Here is a 22,234-nt window from a genome sequence, read left to right on the forward strand (position 1 = left end):
TTAAACAAAGAATATTAATCTAAGATTACTGCTTACTTATTTAGTGTGTAGCATTTACCTATCTTGAAGTTTGAAATGTTCTTCACCTTAGCAGAGACAGCAGAGTGAAAAAAAGAGAGAAAAAAACAAGCAAAGAAAATCCAGCTTTCTTTTTCAGAAGGAAACCTGATCCCTACAGAGCTTCCCAGACTCTCCCACTTTTATGCTCAGCTGAGAAACTAAATCAAGTTGGCTTGGTGCTCTTAAACCATCGCTAGGGGACAGAAGGGTGTTTCATCCATTCTCATTCACTAAGGGTCTGTAGAGGGAATTTTTTTTATCAGTTAATAGGTTGGAATAGATATCTTCTAGGTCTATTCCAACTCTGAATCTATAATTTTCTGATTCTATAAACTTATAGGACTAAAGTTTGGTTATTTTGGTCATCTGGGAAAAATTTTGGGTTTATTTAATGATTTGAGTTCTAACCCTGATATTTCCCTAGGATTGTTATACATATAGCATTATTTCCTTTTATAAACAATGTGAAAATAATGATTTTAGGTACTATAGCTAAAATATAGAGTAAGACTAGATATTTGATGACATCCAAATTTCAAATGTTCAACATATACTTTGAGATTGTAGGGTAGGGAATAGAGCACTGAACTTGGATTCAGCAAAATCTAGGCCCTAATCCTGCTGTAGATACTAAATACCTGTGTGATTTTGTATGTTATTTAATTTCTTGAGTTCTCAGAGATGAGAAGTTTGTAAAATGAGAACTTTGGGCTTAATGATCTCTAAAATACCCTTTCCAGATCCAAATTAATGAATGATCCCATATCTATCTCTGGTATCCAGTGAAGAAAATTTTAATAAATTGGGAAAATTTATTCAGAAAATTCTCTTTAATCATGTGATCTTGCTCTAAAATTTAATTTACATTTTTGAAACGAGTTCTCTGCCAAAGTCAAGTTATTTGGCACTTACTATGTGTGACCTTGGACAAGTCACTTAACTTCAGTTTTTTCATCTATAAAATCAAAGTCGGGTTCTGGATGGCCTCTGACATCCCCTCCTTGCTGATATTATTGTGATGTTCATCCTGAAGGCTATGCAAGCAGAGCCCTGGTTCTGATACACTCCACCAAAATTAAAAGTCTCCAAATGAAAGCGCGAAAACAGGTTGTATTTATGTCTTTCATCCAAGGACCAGCCAATGTGTTTAGAAAAGAACATCATCAGTTTAGCTGCATGTTGATTACTTTTTTAGCTCCACTGACACTAGGAGACTGTTTTCTAAGGTATGGTGGGATTGAGATCTCTCTGTTGTCAGAGAAATAGCCCACATTGGTAAAATTGCACATCTTTGATTTAAGTATGTATAAGGATATTCTAGCTTCTTTGAATAGTTTTAATGAAGTTCTAAGGCTGAACATTCATAACTGCCTCTTTGTCATCCTTAGGTAAATGTTATACCGTCCATATCTTCAGCTGGTGAAGAACTTACACATTTTACATCTAGTGGGCATGCCACTTCGTATAATGAATCTTATTTATTGGGTCAAAATAATGGTGAATTTGAATCACATATGGGATCCAGTACTCCTCAAATCAATGGGAAACCTTCAGGTGATGAATTTGATCAGCTGATCAAAAATATGGCACAGGTGAGATGACTTCTTGTTCACAAGGATTAGCATTGCCAAGTGTTTGTGAAAATGTTGCCCTCAGATAATTAAGGCCTTTCTCAGTTAAATATTATGATGTAAAAAATATCTGAGTCATTTTATTGATGAAAGAACATATTTTGTGGGAATTTTTAGATGTTAGGGAGATGGAATTTAAATGCAATTGCTATCAATGGAAGGCAATTATTTCATGATGATTTATTTAGTGTGTCTGATTTTAAACTGTAGTATTTGCCTTTGGGTATTTTTGTAGCTTTTCATATGTTCTGTTAGATATTATTAAGGGTGAATGAAATGTCTGTTAATATGCTAAGCTGGCTCTTTTCCTTAAATAACTGTGTGACCTTAGGTAAGTTATTTAACATATCTGACTCTCCTTTTGTTCACTTGGAAATTGGGGGTCATAATACATCCTTCAGAGGGTTATGAGGATCAAAAAAACCTCATAAATGTAAAACAAATTCAAGTTATGAAGACACATATATATGCACATATATATAAAATTATATAACATATATAAATACATACATTTATATAATAAAGTTATATAAATAAAATGCTTTCATATTGAGGAGGTTTGTTTCTCTTTTTCATTATTTTTGTTGGTTTGGTTTCTTGAACAGGGTCGCCCTATCGAGATCTTTGAGCTTATTAAGCCTGCAAGTGGTGGCCTAGGTTTTAGTGTTGTGGGACTGAAGAGTGAAAACAGAGGTGAATTGGGAATATTTGTGCAAGAGATTCAAGAGGGAAGTGTGGCACAAAGGTGAGACTGTTCCTAGAATCTTGACATGAGTACATGGAATTCTTATCTTTCTTCATCATCATTTGATAGATTTAGAGCATTAAGAGACCTCCCTCAGAGGTCAGTCTCAAAAAGATTTTTCAGAAAAAAATTGCTCTGAAAACTCACTAAACAGTTTTCAAAGTTTATATTCACATCTTTTCTAGAATAGAATCAAGTCTTTAGAAAACAGATGAGTTCTACTGAGATAGAACCCTGACATCATTTCTTCATAGAAATAAGATTTTAGTCTAGTTTCCTAATTTAGTGCTGAAATAATAATTGATAGAGCCCTTTCAACCCTAAAGCTCATAGTCAGGGATAAACAGTGCTTTGACTGTGAGAAGCTGGGAGCATCTAAAAGGGGGCATGTTTTGCTTGAGATAGGTACCAATGTGAAGAGGCCATTGAAGGGGAGGAGATAGCTATAGGGTCTATGCTGTCCTGGAGTGGCAGTGGGATTAGCTTCAAAGAGAACTAGCTCATCACCAGAGGGCTCAAATAACTTCCTTTAGAAGAACTGCAGAAGGAAGATTACAAAGTGTGGAAAAGGGAAAATAGGATAATAAAAACACTAGAAATCTGTCCAAAAGCATTTCTGTGACAGCTGTCACATATCTTTTTCCTCTTTTTCCTCCTCTTTGACAGAGATGGAAGACTGAAAGAAGCTGATCAAATCCTAGCAATCAATGGATATGCACTTGATCAGACAATAACACACCAACAGGCTATTAGCATCCTTCAAAAGGCCAAAGATAATGTCCAACTCATTGTTGCCAGAGGCTCATTGCCTCCACTCATTAGCCCTATAGTTTCCCGTTCTCCATCTGCTGCTAGCACAGTTTCAGCTCACTCTAATCCAGTGGTGAGTATCTCATTTTTTCAAAGAAAAGAGTGTGGAAGAACATGGTCAACCAGAAAGTAGTGGAATAGAGATAGATAGATATGGATTTATCTAAATATATAAATCTATAAATAAATCCATATCTATACACCATAGACACACATACACTCTCTCTCCACATATTATATATTACATATATAATATACATGTTATATATTATATAGCTGTAGCTATAACTATATATAGATTGATAGTTTCCTATTCTCCATTTGCTGCTAGATATTTTCCCCTCACTATAATCCAGTGATGAGTACTTCAATTTTTCAAAGAAAAGAGTATGGAACTACATAAATATATGATCTCTCTGTCATGAGCTTGTAGCTTAGATGGTGCAGTGAATAGAGTGCTAGACCTGGAGTCACGGAAACCCAAGTTCAAACATACCACATTTTGTGTCCTGAGTCCCCAAATCTTCTATGACCTTCCTCTTATAAAAAAAATCATTTTGTTTTATTTTGTGTAAATTTTACATTTTGTATTACAAGAGCCTAGTATAGTATCTGCCACATAGTAGGTACTTAAAAGTTTTTGATTGATTGACCTTAAGAGGTCATTTGATTAACTCTGTTTCTAGTTTAAACATTGTTAAACAAATGAATGTTTTAATATTAAAAAAAAATCCTACACCAGATTTTTCCAAATGTAGTTTTAACTGATAATATAAAATAAACAATAAATGAATGTTAAATGACATTTCTATTAATTTATGAATTTATGAATCATCTGTAGAAAACTTATTTTACATATGAGATGTACTAATCTATTGACTACAAAACAAAGGTTCTGAAACATCCATGTTGTAAGACTCATTAATAGAAAGCTGCATTTGATTAGTTAAAGGTAATTATAATAATATCATGTACAATAGGTTTTAATTTTTTTTCCCAACCCTTTTCAAACTTAGATTAGTTTATACTTGAAATGAGAGTAGGAAGGCAGAAGGAAGTGTTGGATTTGGAAATTTGGGTTCTACTCTAAGTCTTTGATGCTGACTATTTGTGTCAATTTAGACAATTTTCTTTAACTTCCCACAACTCATTCTGAAAATAGAGACAAGGATAAATGCAGTTCTGTTATAATTCAGTATGTTTTCAAAAAGCATTATGCTATGCAGAATCATAGTGCTTGTGGGGAAAATGGTTTTTAGGGCACAATTCTTGAAAACTTCATCAGTGACATTTAAAAAAAGAGAGGAACTCAATGAAAAAAAAACAGTCGCATAGTTTTGTACTTGTTAAATGGCTAAGAAATACATAAATACTACAATAAGCTGTCACTTAGAACTGTTGCTCAAATTTGGCTTCTTGATAGGGCAGGAGAACATGGAATATGAGGGTGGGGGTGTGGAGTGGAGGTGGTATGAGCTAGAACTTCTTTGCTCACAGCTTCTTCTGAACCAGAAGATATACAATAAATAGGGCATCTTACATTTAAAAAGACCTGAAGTCTGCTTGTGGAAATGGGCGTGGGAAGGGCTGTCTCTTAATGAGTTATCATGGAATGATGAAGTTTTCTGCATATGAAGTTAAGCATGAGGCAGCTCAGAGGATAGAGAGCCAGGCCCAGAGATGGGGAGTCCTTGGTTTAAATATGATGTCAGACACTTCCTAGCCATGTGACCCTGGGCAAATCACTCAATTCCAGTTTCCCAGCCTTTATTGCTCTTCTGCCTTGGAACTAATACTTGGTATTGATTCTAAGAGAGAACGTAATGGTCTAAAAAAATGTTGAGCATAAGCCATAAGTGTTTCCCAATGTATCGATTGATTTATAACAAATTTGAGTTTTTGAAACTTGCATTATTGAATTACTCGTCTGATCTGCCTCACAGGATTGTTGTGAGGAAAGGTCTTTGTAAGTTCAAAATGTTATTTTAATATAAACTTTTATTATTTTTATTCAGGTCCAGTGGCAACATGTGGAGACCATTGAATTGGTCAATGATGGATCAGGTCTAGGATTTGGTATAGTAGGAGGCAAATCAACTGGAGTAATAGTAAAAACCATTTTACCTGGAGGAGTGGCTGATCAGGTATTCTCATTTAATGGATCTGTTGTGTTTATGATTACCATGAGTTAGTATCATATATCATGTTTTAGAAACCAAGAATAAAACTGATAGACTACTTCCTAGAAGAGTAAAGCTGCTGGCTGGAAGAAGCTGTTTTGTTTTAACTCTTAGCTCCTAAAACAGTGTTTTGTTTTGTTTTTTTCATAATAGGCATCTAATAAATCATTGTCAAATGGATGACTCAGGTAATGTTAAAGTAACTAAATTGTAGTTTTACTGATCTAAATTTTTTTCTCTTTTAGCCTGAGGGAAAAAAACCACCTGAAATCTGAGTTTGATCCTAATTTTTGTGCTGAATATTGGATAGATTATCTGTAGAACTCCATAATGAGGTCAAGGCTTTGGACTGCAACCTTGTGTCTTCACTGTGTTCCATGACTAGAAAAAAGACAGCATTCGTAAACCCAGCTAGTTGTCTTATGAATACATTATCATTTGTCACTAGGAGAATTTGAGAACAGATCATAGATGCACCAGCAACTATTCTTAGAAAAAAAATCCCCACACTTCACTCTTATAACTCGCATCCTCAAGATGGGTCACTAGTGCCAGCTTTGTGTTAGAAGTACAGCATTGCATAAAATATCTTTAATATTTGTTACATGATAGAACACTGGCCAATATACACATTTCTTTTAAGTTTCAAATAATAAGTGATTTCACTGGTGTGTGGTTCCTTTCAGAAATGCAGATTATGATTATGACCCAAAATATTTATAATCTCGTGCTGAGCCTTTCCAAATTCTGGAAAGTTAGTTCTTTGATGATAGATGTACAGTCTCATGATGGGTCTTTTCAACTTGAATAGTATATCTTCCATAGCTTATAATACCATACCATGTAACTTTTGAAAGCCAAGATAGGTTGAGGCAATCTTAATGCCATGATGAAGAATCATAGTAGGATGTTTTTGAACTGTTCATGTAACAGAAGAATAATTGACAAATGTATTAATTATTATGATTAACTCTTCTATACACATTTGTTGTATTGAAAGGAAAATATTAATACTAATACCACACTGCAACCAGTCTGCCATAAGTTTTATTTAACTTATCATTAATACTCAAGCCATTTCTAGGTTGGAGAAAAATATACCCAAATTAGCATCATTCCCATCCCCTACAACATGACTGGGCCCAAAGAATATTTCAGCTGACATTTATGGGAATCTTGAAATGGGAAAAAATATCTTAAAATCCACTGGTCTAACATTCCAGAAGTGAACAAACAAGTTACTATCCCAATCTTCCTGTATCATTCTTCTTAAGGAAATTGAAATTGAATAAAAGGCCATGAGAATGCCTGCATTTTCATGAAGGGATACTTTCTTGAGGTGGACCCCAAGTATAACCCCTTCATTGAATTGAGTAATCTTTAAATATATTCATCTAATGAAAGGCCTTTTTTCTTCAACTGGTCACCTTAGGGACTTTTCTGAGGAGTTTGGAAAGCACTTTAGGGGGGAAATGTTATTTCATAATATTTCTAGAAGGATATATCTAAAAAAGATATTTTGATATGTTTCCAAAGTTGATTTATTTTTGTGAAGGGTTCACCCTTGATTATTGCCATTTATAAATAGAATTGTATATCAGAAGCATATTTGAATTTTATGTCTTGACTTTCATACCAGTGAGCTATGCTCAATAAAAACTTCCTATGCTCATGATGACAATCAAGGAGAAAGCCTCATGTTAAAACTTAGCCTTCTAATTGAAGAATAAATAGAAGTCTAGTAAATCAGCTTTCATTCTTTCTTGCTATTAACATTAGGAAGTACTTGCATGTAATGTAAGCAGTTGACTTTCTTCTCTTTGAATGCTCGTGCTGTGTGTCCTTATTCAGCCAGGCCCCTCTAGTTCCTCTCTCTCTTTAGGTTTCCTAGAAATATGGACCTAGATATCAATGCTGTAGGCTAACTTAAGAGGGAAATGGTTCCATGGAAGAATCATTGTTCCTTTATGTTCTACAGCACCATAGTATGAATTTGTGCATATTTGTTCAGTAGATATCCCTCTCATCTTTGCAGGGACAGACATTCCTTACACCTTCTACAAAAAAGACATTCCAAGAGTTATTTAGAAAATTTGCCCTACACATATCTAGATCTATCTGTTTATCTGTATGTCTATATATCTGTGCCTTCTCTCTCTCTGTGTGTCTCTGTCTCTGTCCCTTTGTGTCTTTGTCTCTCTCTGTCTGTCTGTCTCTCTTTCTCTCCCTCTCCCTCTCCCTCTTCCTTTTCCTCTTCCTCTTTCTCTCCCTCTCCCTTTCTCTCTCCCTCTTCCCTTTCCTCTCCCTCTTTCTCTCCCTCTTTCTCTCCCTCTCCCTCTCCATCTCCCTTTCCCTTTCCTTTCCCTTTCCCTCCTCCTCCTCCTTCTCTCTCTCTCTCTCACCTTTATCCTCACCCTCTCTTGCCCTCTCTTGCCCTCTCTTGCCATAACCTGCCAGTAAATCAGCCTTCCTGCAGTATGCTTCCACTCCAATCTGTTCTTCACTAATCTCTCAGAGTTAATTTCTTAAAGTGTACTTCTAATCATGTCATACCTGTTACTTAGTAAACTCTATTGACTCCCTATTGGCTCCAGGAGCAAATATAAAATTATTTGTTAGTAACCTAGCTCCTTCCTACCTTCCCAGTCTTCTTACACCTTATTCTTTGTCTTTTACTCTTTGACCCAATGACTTTGTTTTCCTAGCTTTTCCAAAAAACCCATGTCTTACATAAAGCCTTCCTCAGCTCCTCTTTATTCTGCTTTGATAATTATTTCCCATGTCTCCTGTATATAGCTTGGTTTGTATATACTTGCTTGCCAATTGTCTTCCTCTGTGGATTGTAAGCTCCTTGAGGATAAAAACTATTTTTTATCTCTTTTTGAATCCCTAAATCTTAGCATAGTACTTGTCACATAAGTGCTTAGTAAATATGTATGAATAGGTGTATACAAATCTGTGTTTATACATATATACATACATGTATGCACATTTATTAAATACCTATATGTAGTTAAGGATCAGGGAATGCTTAAGATATATTATTAAATATCTTTTATAATTTTTGTAAATCAATTCATTTATATTTATTCAACTTGGATGGTATAATAGTATGATAAATAGTTGATATCAAGATTGTCTAATTTTCTATATATGTAATTCAGTTATGTTTATCATCTTTGACTAAACTCTATCCAGAGAAGAACAATCCTCTTCAGTTTTCCTTTAAAATGTCTCTTAATATTTGTTCCTTTCTTTCTTGTTTTTCCAGTTCACAGGCTCTTTTCATTTGAAGGTTAACTAGAGTACTGCATTAGCCTTCTAAACTATCTCCTGTCTCTGTTTTCTAATATGTTTGGTGTACTGCCCTAGATGAATGTCCTCCATTGCTACCATGATTATCTTATTGACCAGAGACATTTAATGGAACAGTATAAATGTATTCAACAAAAATTTACCATGTACTTGCTATTAACAAAGGTATTGCTCAGGAACTGAGTTCATATTTTAGCCTGAAGCAATAGGGTGCATCTGAAGTATTCTGAGCCAGGGAAGTGACCAGGAAGTGACCAGTGCTTTAGGAAGGTGACTATGGCAGCTTTATGGAGAATAGACATAGAATGGACCCTTCCTTAACTACTGAATAAAACACTTATTCTTCCACAATCTTCATAGGCTTTTCACAGTCTTTAAAACTGTTTACCTTTCCACTTTTAACATATCTATTCTTTTTTATGAATCATTCACTTCCTGACCATCTGGCCTGTTGTTTGCTCCCTTGAGTATTTTTCTGCTTTCCTATCTTTGAACTTTTACTTACTTTTTGTTTCCTCTCTATTAAAATAATAATAGCTGGTATTTAGGTAGTGTTTTACATACATGTAAAAATAATAAGGATAATAATGATAGCTAACATTTAGATAGTGTCTACTATATGGGTACTGTGCTAAGGGCTTTACAAATGTTCATTCTTACAATCTTGGGTAGGTAAGTAGCAGAGATACAGTCATAGAAGTCTCAGGGAGCTTAAGTGATTTTCCTATGTTCACATAGTGACTTAGTGACAACTGTGAGAGCTGAATCTGCTTTCAGATTCTAAGCCTAACATTTTATCCACTATATCAAGTTGTCTTTGAGATTATTCCTTTTTCTTATCTTTGCTTATTCAAATCCATCTCAACTGAAATATCCTTTGTGCTGTTTTCCTAGTTTACAATGATCTAACCCTCCTCTATAGCTTTACCTAGTCATTCAATAATTTCCTTTGTGCTTATTTTTTATTTTTGTACATATCAGATACTCAATAAATCTCTTTAAAATTTTTATTTAGACTATTTTTCCATGATTCCATGATTCATGATTTTTTCCTACCTCTCTTCCCTCCCTCCTCCCAGAGCTGATGAGCAATTCCACTGGGTTCTACACGTACCATTGTTCAAAATCTATTTCCATATTATTCATGTTTGCAGTAGAGTGACCTTTAAATGCCAAAACCCTAATCATATTCCCATGGAACCATGTGATTGATCATATGTTTTTCTTTTGCGTTTCTGTTCCCACAATTCTTTCTCTGGATGTAGATAGCTTCTTTCTCATGAGTTCCTCTGGATTGTCCTGGATCATTGCATTGCTGCTAGTAGAAAAGTCTGTTATATTCAATTGTGCCATAAAGTATCAGTCTCTGTGTACAGTGTTCTCCTGGTTCTGCTCCTTTCACTCTGCATCAATTCCTGGAGGTCTTTCCAGTTCACATGGAATTCCTCCAGTTCATTATTCCTTTCAGCACAATAATATTCCATCACCATCAGATACCACAATTTATTCAGCCATTCCCCAGTCAAGGGACACCCCCTCGTTTTCCAATTTTTTTGCCACCACAAAGTGTGGCTATAAATAATTTTGTACAAGTATTTTTCCTTATTATCTCTTTGGGTACAAACCCAGTAGTGGTATAGCTGGATCAAAGGGCAGGCATTTTTAAAACTGCTTGCTCATAATTCTAAAATACCCTCCAGAATGGTTGGACAATTTCCCAACTCCCCCAGCATTGTATTAGTGTCCCAATTTTGCCACATCCCCTCCAATGTTCATCACTTTCCTTTGCTGCCATATTGACCAGTCTGCAAGGTGTGAGGTGGTACCTCAATGTTGTTTTTACTTGTATTTCTCTAATCAGGAGGGATTTAGAACACATTTTCTTGTGCTTATTGATAGTTTTGATTTCTTCATGTGAAAACTGCCTATTCATGTCCCTTGATCATTTGTTGGAATTGGGGAATAGCTTGATTTTTTATAAATTTGACTTAGTTTCTTATATATTTGGGAAATTAAACCTTTGCCAGAGAACTTTGTTATAAAAATGTTTTCCCAGTTTGTTTCTTTCCTTCTAATTTTGGTTGCATTGGTTTTGTTTGTACAAAACCTTTTTAATTTGATATAATCAAAGTCATTTATTTTATATTTTGTAATGTTCTCTACCTTTTGCTTGGTCTTAAATCCCTTCCTTTTCCACAGATCTGACAGGCATACTATTCTGTGTTCATCTAATTTATTAATAATTTCACTCTAAATTTAAGTCATTTACCCATTTTGAATTTATTTTGGTATAGGGTGTGAGATGCTGATCTAAACCTAATTTTTTCCATACTGTTTTCCAATTTTCCCAGCAGCTTTTGTTAAATAGTGAGTTCCTGTCCCAAAAGCTGGGCTCTTTGGGTTTATTGAAACTTGCTTGCTGAGGTCATTTACCCCTAGTCTATTTCATTGATCCACCATTCTGTCTCTTAGCCAGTACCATTCAATAAATCTCTTTTGCTTGTTTGATTTGATTAGAAGCTTATTTGGATATACCTCATTTATTATTCTGTAAAAAATGGTTTTTAAATTCACAAATAAAAGTACATCCTTTATTGGCACTTTGCAAAGGTAATTTCTTCCTACATTTGACTTTCCAAAATGATGTGATTTAAAAATAATTTTTTTTAGGTCAGTAGTTCCATTGTAGAACACTATTTGAGTCATTAATTATTTACTTTCTCATTCAGCATGGGCGATTATGTAGCGGAGACCATATCCTGAAAATTGGAGAGACAGATTTGTCTGGTATGAGCAGTGAGCAAGTAGCACAAGTGCTCAGGCAGTGTGGGAATCGAGTCAAGTTGGTGATTGCAAGAGGTGTCATAGAAGAACCCATGGTAACAACCTCTTCAGGCATCACATTATCTTCTTCCATGTCTTCCATGTTGGAAAAACCGGTGAGGGTACACAATTAAATTGACTAGGAGGACAAATCTTATAAAGTTGTTCTATACAGAACCTAGACCAATGGGCAAAGTTATGTCATATTTTAATTCTGATTAACAACAAATACTTTAAAGAGGAATTATTGAAAATTTGTCAGTCTGTTAGGCAAGAAGACTATTTAGCTGGGGAGAGCTGGGTGGCTCAGTGGATTGAGAACCAGGCCTAGAGATGGGAGGTCCTAGGTTGAAATCTGGCCTTGGGTCCTGGGCAAGTCATTTAACCCCCATTGCCTAGCCCTTACCCCACTCTTCTGCCTTGGAACCAATACACAGTATTGATTCTAACACAGAAGGTAAGGGTTTTAATTTAAAAAAAAAAAAGATTACTTACCTATAGATGAATAATAGTTCACTTTCATGTAGGATCTTGAAATTTACAGAGCCCTTCAAATTGCCCTATGGGAGAAGTAAAATTACTTTTTTTTGAGGGGAAAAAGTAAATTAAAAAAAGTTATTCTATAATTAGTGTGTAAATAGAATTAGCTCGAGAGAGTACTGAAATACTGTTTTAGCAGATACAATTTTTTGAAGACCAGCCTTTAGTATTAATATATGAAGTCTTTTAGCTTTTTGTTTCCTTGTTTGCCTAAATAGAAGGATCATTTAAAGACCTGATGCCAAGTTTGCAGAAAAGATTTCTATGCTTTTATTCTGATTGAATAATTCTTGAGCAAAAAGTAGTAGTATGTGGTTTACATGTATAGCTTGCTACCTACTGCCAATGATCAAAGTTTTATTCACAGGAATATCATGCTGGTTTTGGACTTTATATGAAAGAACATCTGAAAATTCATGTGAAAATTTCTGGAATGGGATCGTTATTTAAAAAAAAAATTGGCCATATGCAAATAGGGAATATTTACCAAATATAAAAATTTGCCTCCAAAAATATTTGGATACCAAAAACTCATTTCTTAAAGAATAACAGAAAGAAAAATACAGAGATAATTATTATATTATAAATATATATTATGTTCCCATAAGTTACAAAAATCAATTGGCAGTATTCTAAACAGATGATTATTAATTCTTGGAGCTAAAAGAAGGGGTAGGAGGAGGAATCTTGAAATCCTTAAGTAAATGTTTGGAATTTTTTTCAGTAGAGAAATAGAATTTTCCTTGATTTTGTTGTTTTTAGTATAGGTTTGGCTGCTATTTTTTAGGAAAGTAAAGTAAAAAAGGAAGAGAAATCTTGTTTGGGAAAGCATTTAAATGGCATTCTTTTGTGATAAACAAAAGATTTTATTCAGCAATATATAAATGAATGCAGTATGAAAAACACTTGATGTAATTGAATGCTTAAAAAACCCTATTCTGTGCATATCCTCATTTCTGGAGCTTGTGCCCCTTTTAAAATCATCTGATAGTCAAATTGCCACCCTCTAAAATAGCACTCGCATAAGTCTTATTAAAAATAGAAAACACATTTGTTTCCATTGAAGCAGATTTCATCCTGTCATTTTCTGGTAATTATCTAAATTCTAAACTTTTGCTAAGTTTGCACAGATAATTATGTGTAAGGGAAAAATGAAATCAAACTTCAGTATACCATTATATCTCATTTAGGTGGAATGCCAATGAGATGTAGTTAGGATTAGAAGAGGTCCAGAAGAATACCCAGCTATAGACCCCACTTGGGCCAAGATCAGAGACTGGGGTATTGTTATTTTGAAGTAAGAATGGCTTGTGTTGGTAACCCAGTCCAGTTTACTGATGCTTCATGATTCATTGTGTAATAATGATTTAAATTATTTCACTAGTCAGCTAATGACTAGCTCATTAATGCCTAACCATTCATTCGTGTCACAATTTCACAGATAAGAGTGTTGGCACATTTATGAAATCTAGATCATATTGGCATTCTGAAAAAAAAGGTTATTTGTGTGTTGTAAAATGTGTTATTTAAAGAAGCCTGGTATACAAAACTCAGAATTTAAAAAAATACAATAGAAGTTTTTGTTTTGTACTAGATCTGTGATTTTGTTGGTATAGGGAACAGCTATTGAAGAAACTCCCTCTACCCAAGTAGATCAGAAACTGCTGGATAACTATAATCTTGGAGACTAATTGCCTAGCAATAATTGACTTGCCCAGAGGCACAAAACTGGTATATGTCAGACATGGGACTTGAACCCAAGCATTCCTGATTTTGAGGTTCTCCGTTACGAAATCAAACTTCCTACAGAAAGAGATAATTTTACATATTATAAAAATGTTATTCATTTTACAATAGAATTTGCCAGTCATAAGCATTTGTGCCTTCTGTGTACTAGAGGCACTGTGCACTGGGGATATAAAAGAGGAAAAAAGACAGTTGTTGCTCTCAAGGAGCTCACAATATAATCAGTGAGACAAGCAAACAAATATGTACCAATAAGGTACATATTTGTACAGGATATACAGGATTTATACATATATGTTACAGAATTCCTCATATACTTCAGCAACCATTTACAGCTTATTGATCAAGAAAATTAAAATATAGTAATGGAAAGAAGACTTGTCTTTTAATCAGGGAACTTGGATTTAATTTTGATTTGTTTAATTGTGGGCAAATGACTTTAACTTCCTGAGCCTTAGTTTCTTTTCTGTAAAATGAGACTAGCAATAATTACACTACTTATGTCATAGGGTTATTAGTGGGGAATAATGTGTTTTGCAAATCTCAAAATTATATAAATATACACTGTTACTAGTTATATGGGAGATGGAATGTGGAGGTGCAAAAATTACTATGAATGTTAAGCTCTAGTTATTTGTGTTGTCTTCCCTATTATAATGTAAACTCTTTGAAAGCTAGGATTATTTTTGTATCCTTATGGAATTGTTGATTGATTGAGAGGATCAATTTGAACTTCTACCAGCAAAGAAGAATAAACTCCAAAAGAATAATTGAAGTCAAGAACAGTGCAGGATTTGGTTTATAAAATTCTGTTTTTATGTAAATTTTCTGGAACATCCTTTTAGTAAAGGTATTTTGTATTTGACCATTATATCTTTTTTAACTATGTTAGATTAGCAAAAGTAGCAGGATAGGTTTCCATTACTAGAAATTCTCAATACAATAATTAGTCTTCATAGCTTTCAGATCAGCCCTAAATAAGAATTTCATTTTCTTGAACTGAGCTAAAATCTTTTTTATTTACTTTTTAAAATTTTATTTTAATTTAGATGGAAATGTCTATGCAGAAAAATGGAGAGGTTGAAACATTTGATGTAGAACTCACCAAAAATATCCAAGGATTAGGAATAACCATTGCTGGTTATATTGGAGATAAAAAATCAGGTAATAATTTAAAATAAATTGTTTTAAACATGTATTCCTATCTTAAACATGTATTCCTATGGCTTTCTATGATGTCTTTGATTTATGAAATGTTTTTCTGGTAGTCATATAAACAGTAAAGCTTCATTTAATATCCTTAGATTGTATGCCTTTAGAAAAAAAATTTTGAAAATTGAACATTATGTGAAATGAGTGTGGAAGTACCAATCTTAAAAGGAGATATTTCAGACAATGTTCTTAATCATCCAAGGATACAGTGTTGTTGAGGGGAACATATGCATATAGATATGAATGAACTCTCTAAAATATGTTTCCCTTTTATCCATATAACCAGGATTTCTAGGTAGTTATACTATTGAAGTAGTAAATGGGTCAGGAAGGTGAAGTTCAAATAAAATCTACTTTAATAATTTCTTCAATAATATGTCCATTACCTTGGGGGAGAGGAAGAGGGCTTGGCCTGTCTGTTTTATTAATTTAAAAGTTTTTTTTGTTTCATCTCTTAACAGCTGGCCTCTAGGATTCCTCTATGCTGCATTTCTAAAATGGTAGCTGGTAGAATCACGTAAAATTTTGGATTTAACTATGGAATTGGGAAGCATCTATTATAGTCTAGAAATATTTTAGATATTTCTAAAGACATGCTTAGGTTATTTTTTAAGGTTGCAACAAAATAGTAACATATATATTTTTAAAAACAATTCTCAGAATCTTCAGGTATATTTGTAAAGAGCATCACAAAAAGCAGTGCTGTTGAAAATGATGGAAGGATACGTGTTGGTGATCAAATCATAGCAGTAAGTCACTTTCTTGATCATTAAAATGATGGAGAATTAGATTTCTTTTTTTAAATTAGCTTTTCGTATTATTTTAAAAGTTTTATTAATTGATACTTTTTAGTTTTTATATGACATTTCCCTTTTAAGAAAAAAACAGATGAGGAAAAAAATCAAAACCCATATATAGATACAAATCCATATATTACAAATGTGTCTGATATAGTATATAACTTTCTGTGTCAGTATCCTTCCATTCTCTCTTCTTGGGAAGAATATTAATCATTACAATTACATTTCTATTATTATGAACTGAATTATTTTTAAGGACCTTTCCATTTCAAATAATTGAATCTATTGCATACAATAACACTTCAGTTATCCTGCTTTACTGGTGAATGTCATACGCTGATTACTGAATCTTCTGGATAATTAAAGTTTAACCTTTTAATAATAAAAACTCTACTATTTATTAAAGATTTTGGGACATCATTATGTTCAATTATTATATTGTGGTTTAGACTGGAAACAGGGTCAAATTTGTACTGATTCAAGTTTACTCTGGAATGGACTTTCTTGAATAAGTACCTGGTATTTGTTTTATATTTTTATATCATATTAATACATTAGGTTTATATTTTAGAATAGTTAAGCTCAGAAGTTATCAGCTTAGTGAATCCTATAGTTTTCAGATGAAAATTTTGAGAGTCCTCCCGTAGTAATAGTTGTATAATTATCTTAGTTAATTGAGTAAATATTTTGACTATGGACCCCATGCATTAACTCTCTGGCTCCATCGGGAGTACATGACTACAGATTAGGAATCATTGTTTATATATATATATATATATAGTTAATGGAAAACTAAATCATGCAGTTACTCAGTTGGACCACTTGGTGACACTAATGCTTTTTCTCTTGGACTGGTTGGGTGTATAGTTTTGGACATACCAGGGTATCTTTTAATTGAGTATTTATTAAGATTTTTCAGAAGATATAGACTCACTTTGTTTTGATTAACTTCTGTTGTTAACAAATAAATTTATGAATTATGCTTATTAGAGAACTGTTGAAGGCACTTTTCAAAAGATGCTTCCTAAAGTCAGTAGAGACCTTGATCCTATTGAATGCTTTCTCAATGTAAAAAGCATAGTGTTCATTCAAAATCATAAAAATAGGAACAAATTCCACTGGATTGGGAGGCTTGCCTCTGGCACTCTAGACAAATCACCTAACCTAATTGGAGATGCTATTTTTTCATCTTTAAAATGGGAATAATAATATTTTTTTTGATGTTTCCTACTTGTATTCTCCTCCCTCCCCCTTCCCACTTACAACTTTCTTTTTCTGTATATATTTTGTGTTTATCTGTACGCATATTTATCTGCACAATGGAATGTAAACTACTTGAGGGTAGGGACTTCCTTCCTTCCTTCCTTCCTTCCTTCCTTCCTTCCTTCCTTCCTTCCTTCCTTCCTTCCTTCCTTTCCTTCCTCTGTCCCTTCCTTCCTTTCTTCCTTCCCTCCATCCCTCCCTCTCTCTCTTTTTCTCTTTCTCTTCTTCTTTTTGTATTCCTGCTGTCTGATATTTAGTAGATACTTAATAAATGCTTGCTGAATTAAATTAAAAATCGCATGTAAGCAATGGTATTATTATCATTATTCCTTTACTAACATTCTTCTCTAGTACTTTACCATGCATGGTAGAGAAGTGACTCAAGGATTTGAATACTACTTTAGGAGTGAATAAATCCTGGTAAGTACAACAAGGCTGAGAAGACTTCTAGTACAGATCTATCAATGAATTATATGTCTTTTGTCTAAGGAATAGTCTTGTTCAGTATAGAAACACTCAACAGTAGAGAGTAAGGTACAATATGATAAATTTTTTGGCCACCAACACTCAAGGCCATTCAATAAGGTTTGGAAGAACTATTCTTCATTAGTCACTGGAGCACCCACACCTATGAAGACCAGAGAGTCTTAGAATAAGAATTATTATTATTATCTCCTTATCTTTTTATGATTGAGTTCAAACAGAAACATTCCTGGGGCATCTCATTGTCTTGCAATTGTTCTATTTTATTATTAATGTTCTGTGATGATTGTGGAGATGGATAAGATGGCTGAATTTTGTAATTGAAAAAAGTGTTGGGATGTAAATTCAGCTTCAGCAAACTCATTGAAAGCATCTTGGGGGCAGCTAGATGGCTCAGTGAATGGGGAGCCAGGCCTGGAGTTGGAAGGTCTTCGGCTCAAATCTGTCTTCAGACACTTCCTAGCTGTGTGACCCTGGGTAAGTCACTTAATACTAGTTACCTAGCCCATTTTGCTTTTCTGCCTTGGAACCAATATATAATATTGATTCTAAGATGAACAGAAAGGTTTAAAAAAAATGAAAGAAAGCATCTTGGGACAGACAAGATGATGGGAATGATGATGATGATGATGATGATGATGATGATGATAATGATAATGATAACTGCTACTACTACTCATCTTACTCAGTCTTGAGCTTTCTTCTCTGTTACTTTTCTCTTTTCCATGGAGTTTTTTCTGGATGATTCCTAGCACGGACTGTTTCGTAGATACTGAACTTTTATTTTGCTGATTGTGTTGTTTTCACCCAACATGCCTATCAAATACACAGCTTCCCATAGTATTTCTGTTCTATATGACAAGTAAACCTCAATCTGGAAACTTCTTTACTAACTTCTACTAACTTCTTTACCTGTTTGCAAGCTGTTGGCAAGTACCAAGATGCACCTGTGAGTAGTTTGCTCTTTAACCCCTTTCCAAACTTGGTCTCAACAACCTTATTTACTCCCTTCTTTACCAGCCTGCTTTCTTTTTCTGTTCCCTTATTTTTATCTACTAAAATATTCACACACAAACATGCATACAAGTTTAGTTTAGTAACACTGTAGTTTGAATCAGTTGACAAACATGTAAAGTAAGAAATCAATCAAAAGCATTTATTAAAGACCAACTATGTGCTAACACTTGGGACATGAAGACAGAAATGAAAACATTCCTGCCCTTTACATATATAATATCATGTATATTATATATATATTGCATATATATATATATATATTAAAATGTTATGGTACTACAGATTTATCTGTACTTGTTATTTGCCTCTTTCTGTGTAGTCTGGGGAGAGTAACATGACTTTTCAACCAAAGTTTATTATGGATTCAAAGAGCAAAACTTTCAAGTTGTTTTCTTACTGTATATAAAATCATTACTGTAATATTTTCATCAATGCACTTTGCTTTTTAGCAACATTCAGAATATTCCATTTTTCATCAACAGTCACTATTTTAATCTCTTAGTTATAATTCTTTTTATTAAAAAAACTTTTAGTGCTTGTCTATTTTTTTTTCATATTTTGAACAAGCTAAAGGGGAAATATTAGCACCTTGTGGATAATTGAAAAGATGACATTAAAAGGTAGCTCAAATTGCATTTTCATGGCTTTAAGCATAATTGAGTTTTCTTCTATTTAATTGTTCTTTAAATGTCAGAGCTGATGTAATGCCTGCATCTTCAGAACATTGGAGTTTAGGGTACCAGGTAATAGACATTTCATTGTGGTTTGATTTTACATACTTATGAACTTAAAATGAATAACTTAATTATTTTCACCATTTTTATTACTTTCTCTTTTGTAACTATAAGATGATTTGTTTTTTTAAATTAGTGTTAGATAGAATCATATGGTTTAGTGGAAAAATACTTGGAATAGAAGACATATTTTAATCTTAGCTCCATTACTGCCTATATTATTCTGAATGAGTCATTTAACCACACCAAGCCTTGGTAAAAAGGAAATTATCTTTGTACTACCTGCTTCATATAACACAACAGGTTGTCATGAAAAAAAAAAAGAACTTTGAAAAACTTTGTAAGAAATAAAATGGATATAAAAGGATAGATTTAAAATATCAGGGTTTTAAAAAATTTATTGGTAGCCATTAGTAAAATGAAGCCATGTGCCATGTTAAGAGTCAGTTTAAAAGAATGGCCATTACCTCTGTCACCATGCTGCTTCAGCCAGAAAAGAGAGAGTGCCAATCCTGGCACTTCTCTTTTATTCTTCTCTCTCCATTATTACGCTTCCTGTCCACATGATTATGCAAGAGAAGAAGCCAGTCGGCTCATGGGAAATGTAGTTTGAAAAAGCCCTAAAGGTCCATAGGAAGTTTCAATTAGGGATCTCAAAATTTCAATTACACATTCCCGCCTAAAGAGCAGAGGGAGACTGATCTCCCTGAAGGCTCTTGTAAACATAACTAACTTTTAAATTACAGAATTTTGGGGATAAAAAGAAAAGAGGACAAAAACAACGATCCTTTGATTGTAGTCTGAAAAAGCCCTAAATGTCCACAGGAAGTTTAGATCAGGGAACTCAAAATTTCAATTACACACTTTAAATCATTATATGTTATGACATTTTCTTAATGTCATTGTTTTTGACGGATATATAATAATCTTCATTAAAGATAATTTGAGAATTACCTTTGCTTAAGAAAATTACTATAAACATTCCTATAAACATCAACAAAAAGAACATCAGAATATTACTATATTAAATTGGAATTTAAATTCTGTATAGTATGATATGTGAAGTAATTTTGAAGACTCTGGGTGTATGAGTTACTAGTTTGGTGCTATTTTGGTTGTGGTGGGGAAAATATGATCTCTTAAACTTTACCAATGTCTTTTTTCCCCTGTAGTAAAAATCCCAAGTTATGTGTAGTGGAGAATTACAGTATCTTGGTAGTATATGATCTTATTGGATAGGATGAATCTCTCTTTTGTGCTCCATTTTGCATAAAATGATTTATGTCTTATGCTCTCAATCAGTATGATACCACAGCTAAGTCTATAGCTTCATGTATCTTGGTATATATGAAAATTGAGGAGCCAAAATTGGTCCAGGCTCAACAATGTTGCCGCTACTTGGCTTTTACTTCAGGAAGGAAGGAAGGAAGGAATTATTACATGCCTACTATGTGGCAGGCACTATGCTAAGTGCTTTACAAATATTATCTCATTTGATCCTCACAACAACCCTGAGAGGTAGATACTATTACCATCTTCATTTTATAGGTAAGACAGCTCAGGCAGAGACGAGGTGACTTGCCCAGAGTCACACAGCAGTAAGAGTCTGAGGACACGAATTGAGGTATTTCTTACTCTAGGACCAGCACTATCCACTGTACCATCTAGCTGCCTCCAAGGCTTTCACCAGGTAGAAACTGCCTCCTTGAATACTTAGGAATGCTTTCTTGCCCGTTACTTTTAAAGTAATCTTTCTTCTTCTTCATATATGGAAGGGGGGAAGGGAAAGAGGAAGGGAAGATTATATGTTTTAAGTATGAGTTACAGTTTCTAAGAATGGAGGAGAAAAGTGCATATTTTGTTTTCCTTAGACTATTTGATGAAGTTAAATTATTGAAGTTAAATGGATAAGTGGGCATACAATCTATTTTGATATGCAGCTGTGCAATGTGAGAAAGCATGGAATAGTGAAATTCAAAATGAAAAAGCAAATCTTCAGCTTAAAATTCTTTGATATTTTAAGAAATTCTGTGTAATCATGAATATATACACATACACACATATTTAGGATTGGATTATTGCCAGATCCATTTTTATAAACATAATTTCTTGGGGTTTATGTTAGTCTTGAAGCTAATCCCCTAGATCTGTGGGGGATGTCTTTGGGTTCTCAAAGCTATACCAATCAGTTTTTCTAAACCAGCAAGAGCTTCACTTAGGAACTAGCAATGTATTTTGTGTCTGTAGTCTGGGCAGGCATTGAGTGTGGAGAGGCTGATGGTTTATTACCAGATGCTGAATGAACTATGATATGACATAACTTAAGAAGGAGTTTATAAAGTCATGGATGGTGATCTACATTAGTGAAGGGAGAGCCCATGTCAGAGAAATCATGTTATAACAAGTATTGAAGTAGAATCATGGGTCTGGAGTTGGAAGCAGCCTTACATGTTATCTTCATTTTGCACATGAGGACTCTCAGGTCCTCAGAGATTTGGTGATATACCTAGAGTTATAGAGGTAGTGAATAGCAAAGCCAGGATATGAACTTAGGTTCTTTTGCTATAAATCTAGTGCTATTTCTACTGTCAATTTTTTTACATGACAAACATGTGCAAGTTGCATATATGTATCTATAAAATAATGGAAAAATATTTTCAGACTTCTCTCCCTTGATGAATGAGTTAAACTAGCTAACCTCTAAAGTTCTTTCTAGCTCTGAATATTTGACTCTATGATCTGATAATTAAGATGAATATTTTTTATCTATAATATACTCATGGTATTTTATTATGTTCCTCCCACTTTACAACTTCTCCACCTGCTTCCAGTGTGCATGCATGTACACGCACACATATATGTATACATTCACTCA

The 22,234-nt window shown here is 33.8% G+C and overlaps 1 protein-coding gene across 1 annotated transcript in view; it reads left to right on the forward strand.

The window, feature by feature from the left end:
- MPDZ (multiple PDZ domain crumbs cell polarity complex component) overlaps positions 1–22,234 on the forward strand; it is a 228,912-nt gene that overhangs the window by 45,412 nt on the left and 161,266 nt on the right. Inside the window, exons 4-10 of the mRNA XM_044685473.1 lie at positions 1,449–1,652; positions 2,297–2,436; positions 3,103–3,316; positions 5,262–5,390; positions 11,471–11,680; positions 14,900–15,014; positions 15,723–15,811. Coding sequence (XP_044541408.1) covers positions 1,449–1,652; positions 2,297–2,436; positions 3,103–3,316; positions 5,262–5,390; positions 11,471–11,680; positions 14,900–15,014; positions 15,723–15,811 — 1,101 coding nt within the window. The remainder of the gene's footprint in view (positions 1–1,448; positions 1,653–2,296; positions 2,437–3,102; positions 3,317–5,261; positions 5,391–11,470; positions 11,681–14,899; positions 15,015–15,722; positions 15,812–22,234) is intronic.

The sequence above is a fragment of the Gracilinanus agilis genome, chromosome 1, assembly GCF_016433145.1.
Source record: "Gracilinanus agilis isolate LMUSP501 chromosome 1, AgileGrace, whole genome shotgun sequence".
Taxonomy (NCBI): domain Eukaryota; kingdom Metazoa; phylum Chordata; class Mammalia; order Didelphimorphia; family Didelphidae; genus Gracilinanus; species Gracilinanus agilis.